The 18,089-nt window shown below is 54.3% G+C and overlaps 1 protein-coding gene across 2 annotated transcripts in view; it reads right to left on the reverse strand.

Annotated features, from left to right (window-relative positions):
• GARNL3 (GTPase activating Rap/RanGAP domain like 3) overlaps positions 1–18,089 on the reverse strand; it is a 140,580-nt gene that overhangs the window by 13,582 nt on the left and 108,909 nt on the right. For both annotated transcript variants that reach the window (XM_036260802.1, XM_036260803.1), the window contains 6 exons: positions 17,363–17,474; positions 12,409–12,507; positions 11,569–11,685; positions 10,862–11,037; positions 8,729–8,887; positions 1,971–2,037 (listed from right to left, as the gene is read on the reverse strand). In XM_036260802.1, the coding sequence (XP_036116695.1) occupies positions 1,971–2,037; positions 8,729–8,887; positions 10,862–11,037; positions 11,569–11,685; positions 12,409–12,507; positions 17,363–17,474 (730 nt within the window). The remainder of the gene's footprint in view (positions 1–1,970; positions 2,038–8,728; positions 8,888–10,861; positions 11,038–11,568; positions 11,686–12,408; positions 12,508–17,362; positions 17,475–18,089) is intronic.

The raw sequence follows: 18,089 nt of genomic DNA on the forward strand, positions 1-18,089 counted from the left end.
GGAACACGGCCCCAGGAACACGGCCCCAGGAACGCCGCCCCAGGAACGCCGCCCAGGAACACGGCCCCCAGGAACATGGCCCCCGGAACACGGCCCCCAGGAACACGGCCCCAGGAACACCACCCCACAGGAACACGGCCCGCAGGAACACGGCCCACAGGAACACCGCCGCAGGAACACGTCCTGCAGGAACACGGCCCCAGGAACACGGCCCCAGGAACACCACCCCATAGGAACACCGCCACAGGAACACGGCCCCAGGAACACGGCCCCAGGAACGCCGCCCCAGGAACGCCGCCCAGGAACACGGCCCCCAGGAACATGGCCCCCAGGAACACGGCCCCCGGAACACGGCCCCCAGGAACACGGCCCCCAGGAACACTAACATTAGGGGGAATCAAGCTTCAAACGTGGTACTGAGGGGGCGGCCTTCTTGGTTCCCAGCTCCCTTTCTCCTGGGACCCGTCCTCTCGATCTGCAAACCTGAGCTCTGTTTGCAATGTCTGCCCCACTGAAAACCCCTCCCACCCCTTTCAGAAGTGAAAAGGAAAAAATCTACATCCCTGTTTAAAAACGTTCTATCACAAATGTTTCTCATAGATTTTTCAATGAAGTGAAAAGATCACACTTTAAAGAGATGAGAAGTGACTTGAACCACGAGACCCCTGCTCCCCTCAGCCCTGAAAACAAGGACAGAGGGCAGCGGTGGCCTGGACGCTGCGCACTGGCGTGGGGGGGGCGTGGGGGCAGGGGGGGGGGCACCGGGCCTGATCCTCTGCCCGGCGGTGGCTCCTCTGTCCCAGGTCTGTTGCAGGCTGGTGGTCTGAAGGCGGGGTTTAGACAGACCTGAGGTCAAAACAGCCTAACGGAGAGATTTGCTGGCCGAGAGGCTCCCGCCTTGTGACTCCTTTGCCCAACTTATTTCCCATAGATCTAGAATTTTGAAAGATAATGTTTTCCAAACAAATTTCTCTCTTAATAATGGGCTTTCCCATACTTATTCATCAAAGATTAATTAACCAAAGTATCTGCCCCTTGTGATATAACAGCAATACCACTCTACATTAATTCAATTCTAGGCGGCAAAAAATGTGTTTCTGTGTTTTAGTTAGACTGGGCAGTCTTATCCATGAAAGTGTCTACTTTGAGCTATAAAAAGATTAAAAAAATTTTTTTTTCTTCATTGACTTTAGAGAGAGAGGAAGGGAGAGGGAAAAAGAGAGAGAAACATCAACTGGCTGCCTCCTGCATGCCCCGCACTGGGGATCGGGCCCACAACCCAGGCACGTGCCCTGACCGGGAATTGATCCAGCGACCTCTTGTTGCGGGGTCGACACTCAACCACTGAGCCGCGCCAGCCGGGCAAACGATGTTTTTTTGAAATGCTGAAAACCCTGAAAGACCCTCTTTGGCACTTCTGGTCTGGCAAACCCACACTGCCACCTGACTCCAACTAACCCAGCTGAGGCCGGATACCAGGTAGAGGCTGATGTCATTGGCACCTGAGGAAGAGCCAAAAGTAGAACGGCCCCTGTGGTTAAAATTCTGGGCCTGCGATCCCAGGCCCCAGATGTGAGCCCTGGCTCCGCTGCTCTGCAGCATCCCGAGCAAGGCAGTTCACCTCTCGTGGCCTCAGCTGCCTCCTCTCCAAACTACAGGTATAGCCACCTGGGAATTGAAGAGACGACTACAGCAGACTGAGCACAGCACGTCGCATGCAGTCAGGGCTCCCTAAATGGAAGCTGTCACCCTAACTGCCACTCCCACTTCCTGGAGACAGGGCGGCAGGTCTGGGACGTGTTGGGAGATGCAGGAAGGAATGCGATTGTTAGATGCTTCCTGGGGTGCGGTTAAGACCGCGGGAACCACACATTAGGTAAATCTGAGGTGAAGTCCCTTTAAATCGTCCCCTCCCCCACCGGCAAAGGACAGTGGATTTCAGCCAAGAGACAAACACATGGGTCACTTACAGTTGTAGCATAAGAGCAGCCCGGCTTCCCCATCTTCGTAAACATCAATAGCTGCAACAAAATGAACCTGCAATGATAATGGGCAGTGCTCGTGGGCCGGCTGGACACTGACGCCCTTCAAGACCTCCCTCGGAGGGGGCCCTCGGCTCTGTGAACTCAGGTGCTGCGGGCTTTTCCCCCTCTCCAGCACCCCCATGCCACGTGGGGCCATGGTTCCACCTCTCCAGCACCCCCATGCCATGTGGGAGCCATGGTTCCACCTCTCCAGCACCCCCATGCCACATGGGGCCATGGTTCCACCTCTCCAGCACCCCCATGCCACGTGGGGCCATGGTTCCACCTCTCCAGCACCCCCATGCCACGTGGGGGCCATGGTTCCACCTCTCCAGCACCCCCATGCCACGTGGGGCCATGGTTCCACCTCTCCAGCACCCCCATGCCACAGGGGGGGGCTGGTTCCACCTCTCCAGCACCCCCACGCCACGGGGGGGGCTGGTTCCACCTCTCCAGCACCCCCACGCCACGGGGGGGGGCTGGTTCCACCTCTCCAGCACCCCCACGCCACAGGGGGGGCTGGTTCCACCTCTCCAGCACCCCCATGCCACGGGGGGGGCTGGTTCCACCTCTCCAGCACCCCCACGCCACGGGGGGGGGCTGGTTCCACCTCCCCAGCACCCCCGCGCCACGGGGGAGGGGGGAAGGGGGCGTGGCTGCAATACACGGTAGGTATGGAAGGAGGATGGCGCTCCCTTCTTCCTCCCCGGGACTTGCTCAGCGTCTGTCCCACTGAGAAGCTCTGTAGCAGGCATCTCTGCTCTCTAGTAAACGGTTCATTTAGGTAATGAGCTCCAGTCCCCGGAGCTTTCTCCTGTGGGTTATTCATGTCAGTCTCACGTCAACCCTGGAAAGTAAGTGCTCTTACCCCCAGTACACAGATGAGGAAAGGGGGGCTCGGAGAGGTGAAGTCACAGCTCGCAAGTGGCACAGCCAGATGGGAGCCGGCCTGGTCCTTGTCCTGTCCCCCACTGCTGCTGCCTCGCGCAGGGTCTCTGCATCTTCAAATGGCCGCGGCCTGTCTTCACGGCCAGACTCTCTCTCACTTGGAGGGGCCGCGCGACTCAATGGAAAGGGTGTCAGAGGACCGAGGCTGTGATCTGGGCAAACCCCTCTCTCCGGGCAAGCGCTGGAGAGAGGGTGCTCGAGCTGATGCTGCCCTTGGTTCCTCCTCATCTCCCAAACTCTAACCCTCTGAAAATCGCCTGCTTCTTGCAGTTCCTCACTCGTGTTCCTAATGCTTGTCGTCTGGCCTCCCGCCCATCAGGGAGCAAGTCCTCTGAGCTCAACAGAGACGCCCTTCTCCCGGGACCCCAGGCCTCTGTCCGCTTCCCCGCAGGCTGGCACGGGACGACTCCTCCCTCCTGTCCCCTCTCCACTTCAGATTATTCTTCCGTCTCTTGCCTCTCTCCTCACTTGGAAAAATACCCACCTTACTGGCTTCAAATTGGACTTGGTGCTTAAAATCTTTAAATCAGCAACCGCAGCCACATTCTCTTCAGAGCTCCAGTCCATAGTTCTAGGTCTTTTGTTCTCACAATGCAACAGATTCCTTGTCCAAAGAAGCAAGAGGCCACGGGGGGAGCAGGTAGGAGCACGGACTCTGGTCAGACAGACCCAAGTTCAAATCCTGCCTACGCCACTCGCTGCCTCTGTGGTTTGCGGCAAATGCTACCCTCCGGCCTCCGGTCTACGTCTGTGACCTGGTGAACGATACGCGTGCTTCGCTGGACTGCAACGAGAGCTCCAACTACGAGGCCGCGACTTCCGTGCGGGGCCTGCCACCTGCCAGCACTTGGGGAAGGCTCCACACGACTGGCTTCCCTCTAAACCTCCTCCTTTCTGTTAGCAGAGCTTCCCCCCAAGTTTCAGGGGCTCCCCTACCACCCCCGTCCAGTAGCAGCCTCTTCAATGTCCTCAGATGTCTTGGGTGCCCCTGCTGCCCCGAGGCTGTCCTGACCTCTCCAGGCAGGACCTCGAGCCGTCTCCTGGACTTGGCTCATCTCTCTCCAGACTTTCTCTGCACTGCCCAGGCCGGCGTGGACTCCTCCCAGGCCCGCCGCCCTTCCCCTCTAAGCAGTCTCGGCACCGCCCTGAGGCCCCCACTGCCACCCCGGGGCCAGGGCCTTGGTCTCAGCCCTGGCAGTCCCTCCGCGGAACCCTGCCCCTCATTCCCGGCACGCTCCAGGCACCGATAGGCCTACAGAAATGAACCGGCAAGGTTTCACCTCCTGGGGAAAAACCATCAGAAAGCACACAAGTACGTGAAACTAGGTATCATGAGGCAAACGCCGCTACCAGGAGTCGCGGGAGCCTCAGAGGGGTGGGAGACAGTGGGGCCCAGAGGTCAAGAGTACCCACTCTGGGAACAGAAAGATGTGGGGGTCCAAATAACTCCCCCACTGACACAGCACACGGCTCCACCGCAAGTACTACGGGCACGAGTCGCCGTCTGAGTCAGCGTGTTTGCTGGTGCTCTCCTCCCGCCAGGCGGAGGTCGTGCTGGCATCGCGGCACCCAAACCGGGGCTTGGCACACGGAGCAGAGGCAACGCCCACCTAGTGCACGGTGAATAAATCAACCCTGGCTCGGACCCGTTACAGATGTGTGCATGTGGGCCCGTCCTTCAGCCTCTCAGAACCCCGGTGTCTACAACTGAAAGTGAGAGGTAGTAAGGGCACCTACTCCTACAGGGCTGAAGACTCCCGGAGCACCTGGCACGGGCCTGGCACTTGGTCAATGAACGTCAGCCGGCAGCATTATTTAGTTACGGAACCAGCACCCGGAAACAGGCGTCCATGAGGGAACAGCCCTTGAGTCTCAGGGGCCCCTACGAGGAACCTTACTGTCCCCATTGCTTTGACTTAGCATCACTTCCTCCTCAGGTGTCCCAGGACTTGTCAGTTTGATGACACTTGTCTCAGCCAGTGGCTTCGGGCCGTAGTGGGTATGTTGTATGCACTCGGCCAGACTGTGAACTTCTGGGGGGAGGGGCAAGTGCTACCAGCTTTGTAGCAGGACCTGATGTCCCCATCATGCCTTACGACCTGGCGGTGGACGCTGGGTTTAGGGGCCTGGCCTTCGGGCTTAGACAAGTTCAAGTCTGCCCCTGACAGCTACCAGCTGCCTGGATTTGGGTACACAAGCCACTCTTTTCTGGGCCCCAGTTTCCTTTTCTACAGAAATGGGGACGTCAAAGTGCTTCCCCAGACTGCTGGGAAGACTTGTGAGAGAGTGTGCTCTGGCGCGGCGCCAGCCAGGCCGCGGTGGGGGGGGAGGGGCGAGGCGGCCTGCACCCTGGCGGTTTAGAGGTGAGGCCTGTGCATGTGCTTGGGGTGGCAAGGCAGCGGCAGGAGACGCCAGGGCAGCAGTTGGCAGCAGGTGGGTCTGCCAGGGGGCACGCGGGGACTGTGCTGACAGGCAGGAGAGCTCGGCTGTATTCAGAGATTCAGGCTGTGGGGCAGGTGGTGGGGGACAGTGGCACAGCTCTGGCCACAGGGCCAGGATCAGGGACAGAGACCACAGCTGGGACCTAACCACTTCCTCCTGAGCCTCCGTAGCCTCCTGTGAGACCTTTACTAACGCTTGGCTCGGTGAGACCACTTCATGCTTCGACACGTAGTCTGCCTCCTCGCTGGCGAGGGCCTGGCGGGTGTCAGTCTCGGCGACACTGTGTCTTCTCCAGGCGAGGACACGAGAGTCAACGAGAGCTTTAAAAAAAGGCAGATTCTGGGTTCTCACTTCGAGAGATCCTGACATAGTAGGTCTAACGTAGGGCCCCGGCACTGGCTTTTTAACTTTTATTAGCTTAAAAAGAAGTAGTTCCTTTTATTGGCATTTAAAAAATGATGCAAGTAACATCTGGTGGTTGTGAACATTCACAACACACTTGTAACAAGTGAAGCCTGGACCCTGCCCCCCGGCCCGGGCTGGGGCTGAAAGAGGGAGCCCCTGGTGGGACAGCGGCCAGCCTTCCCGGGTGATTCGGGGGTGAGCGCCCAGTTGGGAACCACCTGGGCCCAGAGAATAAGCCAGAGACCCCACCCCGTCACCGGCTGAGCAGTTCCTCCCGGAGGACACCTTGGCTGTGGGAGGGAGGCCTGTGCAGGCTCCCGGAGCTGGGCGGCAGGTCCCAGGAGGCCTGTGTAAGATGTGACTTTCGAATGCAGTCTGCTGCTGCCACCGCCATGTCCTCCGGAGCTGGGCCTGACTCAGACCCTGAGGTGGGGAGGGAGGAGCCTGAGATGGGAATCAGGGGCTCGGCAGGACGAGAGGAGGAATGGGAGCGGAAGCTCGGCCAGCCATCCACTGGCACCCGCTGGGCGCCGCGCCCTCGGCAGCACCAGGAGCAGACCCGGAGGCACGCAGCCGCCTCCCCTCCTGCCTGGCTGCACCGGCCTGTGCCGCAGGACGCAGAAACCACCCGACTGAGCGGTGTGAAAACAGCCTGCGGCCTTCTCATTCTCTCCCCAGCTGGACAGTGCCCCCCTGCAGGGTGGGCATCTCTGCTGACTCACCAGGCGAGGGGACCCGCACACTTACTCTCTGGGCCCCTCCGAGCCGGGCGGTTCAGCAAGGTCTGGAAAACGTTTCCTCTTAGGGAAGAGCTTTGTATCTTTCTTGTAACAAGCATAATAAAGAAGAGAACCCTCGTCAGTGTGGCTCAGTGGGTTGGAGCGTCGTCCCAGACACTGAAAGGTGGCCAGTTCAATCCCAGGTCGGGGCATATACCCAGGAATAGGGTTTGAGCCCCGGTCGGGGCATGTATGGGAGGCAACCGATCGGCGTTTCTCTCTCACGTCGATGTTTCTCTCTCTCTCTCTCTCAAATCAATAAGCATGTCTTAGGGTGAGGATTTAAAAAATATATATAAAGGAGAAAATTTTAGAATTGTTCCTCCTAGCTTTCAGAAAAACAAAACACAGGCCTTATTAAAAAACAAATCACTATTTTTAACCCAAATTTTCCTGGCTCTTCAGGAATCTTAGAAAATGTCCACAAACAGTCTAATGAATGATCAGAATATTAAATATAAGCAAAGAACAACAATCCCTAGGAAACTAGTGGCCAAGGAAAGGCCGGAAGGAACAAGGACCCTTTCGGCCAGGATGGTTCTACCCCCGCGGCGGCCACACACTGTGGAAAAGCAGGAAGGGGCCCTTCCTCCCCGGCCGGCCGTCAGCGGCTAGAAGACTCCAGGTCCGGGTCCTCCCGCCTCTGAATTAGGAAGAGTTTCAGGATAGACTTGTTCTCCTGGGTCTATATTAACATCCCTGGGGGCAGTTGGGGGTGTGTGGGGGGACTTACAATATTCAATTTCCAAGTGCCACATACCCAGAAATTCTGATGTAACTGAATTGCTGGGGGGGGGGGGGGGGGGTGAGCACCGAGCCTTCTAAAGCTTTCCAGCCAGAGTTGAGACGGTGCGTACCAGTGATCTGAAAACTTGTCCGAACATTAGAATCACCTGGGGATAATTTAAAACTGGCAAAGCCTGTGCCACAGCAAAATCTCTGGGCTGGGACAAGGCCATTGGTAGCTTTTCTGGTTTTCCTATTTCTTTTTTTTTTCTTTCCATTTTCAGACACAGTGGGAGGGACAGCGAGCGAGAGAAACATTGATGTGAGAGAGATACATCGATTGGTTGCCTCCCGAATGACCCTGACCAGGGCCAGGGACGAACCGCAACCGAGGTACGTGCCCACGACCAGAATCGAACCTGGGATTCTTTGGTTCACGGGCTGATGCTCTAACCACTGTTCAGGGCTGGTTTTCCTATTTCTTAAAATCGGTCTCTCGTGAAGTGTTCAGTCTCTTAATAATTAGCAAATTTGATGAATATTTATGCAGGGCAGGTCCTGGTACAAGTTGTAGTTTTCATGTCTTACAGAGTGTAACTCTGCCGTCTCGGCCTTGCTGAATGGGGGCGCCATCCCCGCTCTGTGGTGTCCTCGGTCCCTAGGATGGCGGGCGGGCACCACACTGTGCAGGCTCCAGGAGGCTCCGGCGTCAGTGATCTGGCCTCGGCCTGCTTCACAGCGACCAACCCGCTGCAGGGCTCTGGCATCTGTAAGTCAGTGTCTGTGTCTGCTGGAGCAGCTCTAGTGACAGGGAGCCACCAGCCCTCAGGGGCACTGCGTTCAGACCCACAGTTATCTTTATGCTTCAGTCCAGTTTCGAGCGGGCCCTGGACTTTGTCCGGACCCAGGCCGTCACTGCTTTCTGTAGCTCAGGCCAGCGGATGCAGATGCCTGTGCCGCTCGGCTTTCTCTCTTTCCGACCCTTCGTCCTTTCTTTTCTTTGTGGGCCTCCAAGGCCACAGGAACAGCCGCCCCCCCCCCCCCCAGCCGCCAAGGCCCCAACCTGTGAGTCTGCAGAAACAATTCGCTCTCCAGAGGCCCATCCGGGACGCAGCACCAAACACGCTCTCATTTACCTACGTATTTCTATCAGCCTTTCGCCGCATTCAGTTCTCTTCTACTGGGAAGACTGGAATGGCAGGGGCGATGTGGAAAAGCCGAACAGGGCAACGGGACGGTTACATTAGACCGAACCATGTTCAGCTACAATGGCCACTCCAAGTGGCACGGCCTGCCTAGCACAGCGCGGTGTCAACCACAAGGCCTGCTAACCTGGCGTCACAGAGCTGGAAGGCCCAACCCTGGGCGTCCTCCATCCCCTCCTGCCCGGAGCTGTCAACTCACCCTGCCGGCTTCCACGTGGTGCAGCCGGAAGGCCTCGCCCGTGCTCTCGTTCACCACGTCAAACTGGTGTCGGTAAGCCACGCAGATGACATTGTCACTCTCTTCCGTTGGGCCGTCTACCAAGGTCATCACCGCAGGGGAGTCGGACAGACAGATCTCCTGTGTGGTTGACAATGGTGTAGGAGAAAGGGGTCAGGACACAGAGCGGCCATCTTCCCATCGAGCGCCCCTGCACCCCACCTAGGAGAAGGCCCCCCAGCCCAGGCTCCAGGAAGGGAGGGACGGCAAAGGGGGCAGGCGGGCGTCAGAGTTCTCCCTCCCACACCCTGTCCTCAGGACCAGACCCGTCCACTACGCAGGAGCAGGGCGGGGGAACAATTTTAATTCTTTTTTATCCTCACCCGAGGACATTTTTCCATTTTTTGTTCAGATAGAGTGGGAGGGAGAGAGAGAAAGAGAAACATTGACGTGAACACACTGAGTGGCTGCCACCCACACGACCAGCCAGGGCCGGGGACAAACTGCAGCCGAGGTACGTGCCCTTAGCGGAAACCGAACCCGGGTCTCTCTGGACCGCAGGCCGACGCTCTAACCGCTGAGCCAAACCGGCCAGGGCCTGGGGAACAATTTTACAAAAGTTATTCAACAGTGTGGTCCTGTCCTGTGATCTAATAATTACAATGATGATGAAAAGTAGTAAGAATCGCCAGCTTTGTTGAGCATTTACCACAGTGCCAAGCAAGCGCTGTTCTTATGAAGCCTCACAACCACCTCATGAAGTAGGTGTGGCTATTATTCCACACGGAGGAGGAAACTGAGGCTCGAGGATCACGTGACTCGCCTAGGCCACCTAGTTTATATGCGGCAGGGCCAAGATCTGAACTCAGGAAATCTGCTTTCAAAGCTCATCTGCCTCCTAAATGTACATGCTCTCTATAAATACTCCTTAAAGTTGCTAACGACTGTACCACGAAGACTGACGCCGACTTAAAGCAAGATGTTAGCTGTCATGCTGTTTGATCCCCTGAGTGAAATATTAGCAGAAACTGATGTGCGCGCTGGAGGCAGAAACAATTTCTCAGCTGGCCTGCAGGCGTACTCTGCCTTCGCAGCCGATGTTCGGCACTTTGCACGCCAGGATGTACCATCGTTTTTCTTTTGTGTTTTTGCATTTATTTTCAGATAGAGCGGGAGGGAGGGAGAGAGAGAAACATCGGCATGAGAGAGACACATCAAGTGGCCGCCACCTACATCACCCCAACCAGGGCTGGGGACAAACTGCCACCGAGGTACATGCCCTTCGTAGGAACCGAACCCGGGCCTCTCCGGTCCGCAGGACGACGCTCTAACCGCTGAGCCAAACCGGCCAGGGCTGTACCATAGTTTTTAAAAAGCTACAAATGGTGAGATCAGGGAGGACCCTGACCTTCAAGGAAGCTTTTTCACAGTGTTCCACCCTCCATTGATCAGCAAGTCCCAGTGACCAGGCTGCTTTGCCCTCAGCATCTCCCCACCTCTCCAGCCACCAAAGCTACCGCCATCTCTTACGAGGGTCCCGCATTAGCCTCTAACAGGACCCCTGACTCCCACTCGTGGCCCCTATGCTCTCCTCTGTCCAGTGGCCAGAAAAGTCTTGGTGACACATGTCACCTCCCAGTGGCTTCCCCTCCCCCGCCTGTGCCGTGATTGGGGTCCGGAGCGCCCCTTTCTCTGACACCCTCATCACTCACGCATGTTCCATTCAGATCTCTGCTCCAGGTAACCTTTCCAGAGATGGTTTCCGGGACACCCCTTTTCAGCTGGAGCCCGCCTCCCCGACCCACGGCCCTCTGCTCCCTTACCCTGCTTCCCTGCTATCCTCGGACTTGCAGAGGACCTGCTCACGGTGCTACCCTGCAACGGGAAGGACGTCTCCGCGAGAGGAGGGGCCTATGCTCAGTGCCCAGAGCAGCCCCTCTGGGTGGTCCCTGGCATGGGGGAGCCGGAAGGAAGGGAGAGCCCTGCTGGCCTCGGTCCTTGGGCCTCAGGGCCACAGGTGAGGGTCCCCTAGTGGGAGGTCGGCCTCAGGGAGGAAGGAGAGTTGGCCTCGTGACACCGTGGCCAGAAGAGAAGGGGTTTGAGGGGAAAACCTACCCTGATGTACTGGAATTCTTCAACAGGGGACTCCGACAGGGGCGACGACAGCGAGGGGCCCGCTACCCCCCTCAGCTTGTTGTGTTTCCTCGTGATCAGAAGCAGCTTGTTCCGGATGGCGACAACAACCCTCAGCTCTCGGCTGTGGTGAGTGTTGATGGCATACAAGTGGCACCCTGGGAAGAGAGAGCGACGACGCCCATCAGGCGCGAGAGGTTGGCAGCCCGCGGGCCTGACGCTGGCAATACCTTCGAGCCCGGAGGCTGGGCATAACCTGCGACGTGGCTGAGGATGCTGCCGCCACCGGCACAGTGGAGACTTGGAATAAGAACTGGGTTGAGTTACAGGAAAATGAAGGAAGTTACAGTCCCTTTATTGTAGTCTGCGGTCTTGGCTTCATATTCACGACAGGATGTGAATTAAAGTGAGGGGAACCGAGCTCTGGAAACCAGACTGGAAGGTTAAAGGTTTCTTCTCACAGTTGCTCCCAGAGCCTGGCCCACCCCCACGCCTGCTGCACAGGCCTAGGGTTTCCTCCGGTCCCCCACGGGTTTCCCCAGCACTCGGTCCTCCCAGGGAGCCAGTGATGTATTTATCCCTGTGACGTTTCCGAGTGGAAAACACCGATAACCCGAAGCCCTCCTCGGTTTAACCCTCGGCGAGGCCGGGCAGTGCGGGCGGCCGCAGCCAGGGGGTGCGCGCCTCACCTTTCGTCTTCTCCAGCTTGTTGTCCCTGCAGTCGCACCTGCCCCTGGCGGCCTGCTTGCCCTCGACGCCCTTCTGCACGGCGCTCAGCCTGAACACAAAGAGGCGGGCGTCTTTCCCTGGTGGGAGGAAGCGGGCAGAGAGGAGACAGTGGGAAGGTGAGAGAGAGAACGGGAGGGGCAGACTGTGTGGGAAAGCCAGGCCTAGAGGAATGAGGACCCGAGGCGTTCTGGAATCAGGGAGAACCCCCCACCGCCTTTACCTAACAATACAGTTAAGGATGCCCTGTCCCCCACCATGTTCTCTCCTTCCCTGTCTCCTCCTCAGAGAAACAATGGGCCACCCAGGAATCCTGAGCACTGGGCACTAGGAGCAGAAACACTTGGAATGACCTACATAGTCAAACCCCGTGAGCCTTGGTGCTGACCAGAGGGCTGCACTTCCCTTCCCCCTGGAGACCGGCACCTGCAGGGGAGCACCACCCGCAGGGGAGCACCACCTGCAGGGGGAGCACTACCTAGAGAGGAGCACTACCTAGAGAGGAGCACCACCTAGAGAGGAGCACCACCTAGAGAGGAGCACCAACGGAGAGGCAGGAAGCACCACTGGGGGTAACACCACCTGGAGGGGAGCACTACCCGGGGGGGCACCACCTAAAGGGTAGCACCACCCGTAGGGGAGCACCACCTGCAGGGGGGCACCACCTAAAGGGGGACACTACCTAGAGAGGAGCACCAACAGGGAGGTAGGAAGCACCACTGGGGGTAACACCACCTGGAAGGGAGCACCACCCACAGGGGAGCACCACCCACAGGGGAGCACCACCCGCAGGGGAGCATCACCTCTGTCCGCGCGGAGAATCAGGAGGTCCAGAGCCTCGAGCACGTGCATCTGCTTCACGGGCAGAGTCCTGTCAAACACTGGCACTGCTGGGAGGTCGTCTGCAAAAGGAAACCTGGTTACCCAACCCTGCAACCTGCCACGCTTTCCAGAGCCTAGCGGACGTGCTGTGGGCCGTTGGATGCCAGCGCTCTCTAGGCCAGGAAGGAGGGCAGCTTCCAGAGCTCCCACAGGGCTGTGCGGTAAGTTCAAGACTAGTCTCTCAGCTCCAGGAGAGGGACTGACGCTCCCTTCCCAGAGGCATTCACAGCTCTCCACTGGGCCCGTGAACTAGATTAGATCCCTCAATGTTCATCAAAGGAAAGATAGCATCTCTCAATCCCAGGTTTTCTGGGGTTTTTACAAAGGACTGAACACCCAGGTAAAAAAAAAAGCTCAGCCATTTCTCCAAGTAGTTCCTGGTTTTTACATAATTTTTGAAATTGGCCTGGCCAGTGTGGCATCGACCCACGCACCAAGAGGTCACAGGTTCAATTCCCAGTCAGGGCACACGCCCAGGTTGTGGGTGGATCCCCAGTGAGGGGCATGCAGGAGGCAACCAACTGATGTTCTCTTTCATTGATGTTTCTCTCTTTCTCCCTCTCCCTTCCTCTCTCTCTAAAATCAATAAAGAAAAAAAAGAAAGAAAAAAGAAATTGCATCGTATCAGATTATTCAGTGTATTTCTCATGAGAACAAAATTAAAATTTCCTTTTGTATTTAAAATAAAGACAAACATAGCCTATTCCAGCGTGCCCGTTCTCTATCAATAGTTTACCAATAAATTTTTATCTCTCTCCATATAAGAATATGGAATCTCCTTTTTAGACAAAAGTAAGAGAGAAATAATCAATTACATTGCCCGAGTAACAGGAAAAAGCTACTTTCCATGGAAATGCTCAGGAAGATGCCAGGTAAATGGATGATTAAAGGCATTGTAATTATATGTGGGATTTGCTTTTAAGCTTACTTACTGGGATCTTAAATTGCTAGCAATTACTTTGCTGCTGGGTGTCTGCAGGACACAGTGTTTCATAAGCAAAGGGTCTGCTCTGAGCTCACACGGAACCAGGGCGAGGCCGCGAGGTCCGGGGATGGTGCGGACATTCAGGCAGCAGTGGCTAGCGTACTGGTCATCTGGACGTTGTCAGACACTTAGACCTTCAAGTGCTCTGCTGTGGGTTGGGTTTGTTGTCTGATTATAATTTAGGTGCAAGGGGCCCTGAGCATCTGGCCTCTTCCAGGATCTGAGCGGTGCGAGGAGGGGCAGACATTGTCCTCAGGATTGATGACCACGTCACAGGGAAGGGATCTCCCGCTCCTGAAGGCCAGTGAGGGCTCTGATTGGTCAGAGACAAGCCTCTGAAGCTTTTACTAGACAGAGGGGTTGTCTCCAGGTCCCATAATGATGGGGCAAATGTAAGTTCTACGAGAGCCCATCAAACCGCTTTCCTTCTTTTCTACCCCAGGGTTTCGACTCTCAAGCTCTCTGTGCTTCTGCCAGGGCCATCGGATACTCTCTCAGACTTGGTTTTTCAGAACACGGACGAGCACTTCAGTACCCACCACCACACTGGTCTAAGTCACTAGAATTATTTCATTTTGTGAATGGCAGCTAAGAGACACTGAGGGCTTCCTACAAGCCAGGCCCTAATGCTGAGAGTTTCACATGTCATTTCATGTAAATGTCCCTATGACCCTGTTAGGTAGGAACCTGTAATACTCCCATTTAACAGATGAGGAACTTGAGGCTCAGAGGTTCTACTGACTTGCCCAAGGCCACGTCCTGAGCATGCGGAATCGCACTCTGCGAGGACAAAGTCTAAAAGCAGCCTGCGTCCCCATGATGGATGGCATGACCTCGGAAGCAACATACTGCAAAGAATCAGTAAGTGACGGGGCGCTTCATTTCTCACTGAAAACAGGGCGACGCTGTATAGCTGCCCAGCTCTGCATAGAGGATGTGGGCATTTACCCTCCATCAAACCTTTCCCAGGTGGCTGAACAGGCTGACACAGCACAGGAAGGGAGAGGAGGCAAGGGTACGAGCAAGTGACGTGTAGATTTCACGACAGCTTCTTAACAGTTTTGTTCTTCTTACAACCTCTTTATGAAGAAATAATCCTCTAGACCTGGCTTTTCTATTACTGCAAAACCAAAACAAGTGGTGTTCAATCAGTATTTAGTCTCCCTTCAGAGTAGGTTTTGCTACACTTAGAATACAAAGGATCTTGAATTCTTAATAATGCCCCGAAAGGAGCAGATTCTCAAGGGGCTAAATCCGATGAAATTAAGCAGAGGCTAATGGGATAGAGGGAAACTCAGCCTGAAACAGGAGGAGAGATTCACTTATAGAAACAATTCGCAATACCGTTAAGTATAGACAAGAAAAAGGTAAGCAAAGCAATAATAAGAAAGTTACAGCTTAACAGCACACAGGCGTACCAGGAAAGCCATATTCTCTTTTCAGCCAAAGCAAACTTTCATGGCCACTCACAAAAAAACTCAGGAATATATTTTTTGGAACTCTGTGTTAAGGTAAAGACAATAGCATTGGTAGAGTTTCATTTTAATAAAATGTAGATGGTTTAGTGCAGAGACATTGAACTAGGAATCACCTCTGGGTTCGGCCACTAGCTGTGTGATCTTGGGCAAGTCATATCATTTCTTTAGGCCTCAGTTTCTTCATCTATAAAACTAAGAGACTACACCAAACCTATAAGGTGTGTGTGTGTGTTTTAACTTTTTATTGATTTTTTTTTTTTTAAGAGAGAAAGGAAGGGAGAGGGAGAGAGAGAGAAACATCGATTGGCTACCTCCTGCGCACCCTCTATCAGGGCTCGAACCCGCAACCTGCGTATGGGCTGTGCTAGAAAATGAACCGGCAACCTTTCAGTGCATGGGACAACGCTCAACCAACTGAGCTTCAGTGGCCAGGGTAGGTGTGTGTGTAATTTATTAATTTATTAAACAAATTTTTTCTTTATTAATTTGAGAGAGAGAGAGAAAGGGAGAGAGAGAGATAGAAACATTGATGAGAGAGAACATCGATTGGCCACCTCCTTCATGCCCCCCACTGGGGATTGGGCCCACAATCTGGGCATGTGCCCTGACCTGGAATTGAACTGGCAACCTCTTGGTACATGGGTCGATGTTCACCCACTGTGCCACACCAGCTGGGCCAGTATGTGTGTTTTTTAATAAGTTCTTTTATTTGGTTGTACTTCTGTCAAAATCTGTGGACTTTGCTACCTTTTAGCAAGTTCATTAGGATACAGAAAAGATAACAGTTGCCGTGTAATAAGTTACTACCATGTGCCAGGCGCTGCCTTAAGCACTTAACATCTGTAACAATGTAATCGCCACAACTTCCTCATTGTAGTTGTGATCATCCTCCCGTTTTGTTCATTTCATCACTTTTCATGATTATAAACTACTTCTCAGCCACTTAAAAAATCACCGTCACTGCCCTGGCTGGTGTGGTTCAGTTGGTCTGAGCATCATCCCGTACACCAAAAGGTTGTGGGTTTGATTCCCGGTTAAGGCACATACCTGGGTTGCGGGTTCGATCCTCAGTCGGGGCACGTACGGAAGGCAACTAAGCGATGTCTCTCTCACATCCATGTTTCTCTCTCTTCCTCTCCCTTCCCCTCTCTAAAAAAAGAAGCCTGAAGTCTTTCAGATCACAAAGATTTTGTAACTATTTTGTAATTTCTAAAATTAATATTTAACTTAAATTCTTAAATTATAAATTTTAAATTATCTGCCTTTTAGTAAATGAGTTATACAATTACATATACATTTACTGTGTAACTTGTGTGTGTGTGTGTGTGTGTGTGTGTAGGGTTACGGGCACACAATTGACACATATATGAAAAGTAACAGGTGAGGTCAGAAGTAAGTCCATTGCAAAGCCTGGCCCACCTGTCTTGTCTTTAGAGGCACCTCGCACAGATGCTGAGTCAGGGTCTGAGGAGGGAGTAAAGGCCACGACCAAGGGTGGGCAGATGCGGCAGGTTCAGGCCGTCACTCTCACAGTGGTGGCTTTTCAGATGCTCAGACACTCACTATGGTAATCAGAGCCTGGGCAGCCTGCTTCTGCGCAGTGGAGGATGTGCCCTTGGAAGATGCTGTCTCACTGCCTATGGCTCCTCTGAAGCCTGGGAGACACTTGTTACCAGTGTTTAGCCCCTTTAACCTTCATTTGGAGTCTGGAAAAATCCACAGGGCCCTCCTGCAGGAAGGGACCACACGGTCCTAGAGCCTAAATCCAATCCCCACCTGAAGTTCAACTCCCTCTACAGCATCCTCGCCAAGGACATGCCCGATGGGTCACTGCTCTGTGGTGGCAGGGAGCTGACTACCCCCCAGGCAGGCTGATCCACCCGGATGTCAGAAAGTTTGATTTTATATTGAGATGAAATCTGTCTTCCTGTCAAAATCTTTTTGTTTCTCTATCCGTCAAAAATGGATTACCTAAGCTTCTTACAGTTGTTTTGAACACCAAGTACTTTTCAAACTAGAAACCTTAAAAATAGAAAGGAGAGCTTTGAGCGAGAGAGAGCATGTCCCTGAGAGGGAGGCTCTAAATAACCACGTCCTTGTGCACTTAGGTAAGTGTTGAAATCACGCTAAGTCTTGGCCCACAGGAGTCTTTTTGCAGGTCATCCACAGACCACTCAGAGATTCGGGCAGGGGATGAACCTATCATGCACAACTCACCCTCCGGTTTGCTGGTTCAGAAAATACTCCCTCTGCTTGTCCTGAAAACAAGGGGTTAATCTTATAAGGAAATGAAACTCTACTAACCTCATTGCTGAGGACACATTTGTCTAAAGGGAGTCGACTGGCAGTCACCCATCTCAGAAGTACAATTCACACAAATAAACACATTTGAAGGAACAGCTACTCACTAACCATCCACTAGCAAGACGCCAGCATCAGTGGAGACAAGCAAGGCCTGGCCCCAGGGATCTGCACACACGGCTTCGTGGGGGAAATTACTGCAGAAACACTGGGGCTCCCAAGGCTGCGAGGCGACACAAGCATCGGAACGTAAGTGCACCAGAACGAACACGGCCGGCCCCCAGTGGGGCTGCACACCTGAGACAGGTATACGCCTGAAACAGCAACACAGATCCCCTCCACCCTGCTGGCCAGATGGGCTCTGGGCTCGGTTCCCTTTCTTTTTTTTTAATCTTCACCCAAGGACATCCCCCCCCCCCCCGATATTTTGTTTAGATAGAGAGGGAGGGAGGGAGGGAGAGAGAGAAACATTGACGTGAAAGGGACACATTGAGTGGTTGCCACCTGCACGACCAACCAGGGCCGGGGACAAACTGCAACCGAGGTACATGCCCTTAATGGGAACCGAACCTGGGTCTCTCCGGACCGCAGGCCGACGCTTTAACAGCTGAGCCAAACCGGCCAGGGCTCAGTTCCCTTTCTTAAGAAGTCTCCTTTCAAATACATATGCAACAGGAAAAGAGTCACGTCTCATGTTTCTGACACCATCCCGTCCCTGTATTCTCAATGTTCTTTAGGGGCAATCAAAGTGTTGGCAATGTTTTTTGTTTGTTTTTTAGCAAATATTTTTCTTTAACCCTTGGGAGTTGGACCAATTGATGCCTATTTTTTGGGGGAA

The sequence above is a fragment of the Molossus molossus genome, unplaced genomic scaffold (genome assembly GCF_014108415.1).
Source record: "Molossus molossus isolate mMolMol1 unplaced genomic scaffold, mMolMol1.p scaffold_m16_p_14, whole genome shotgun sequence".
NCBI classification, from domain to species: domain Eukaryota; kingdom Metazoa; phylum Chordata; class Mammalia; order Chiroptera; family Molossidae; genus Molossus; species Molossus molossus.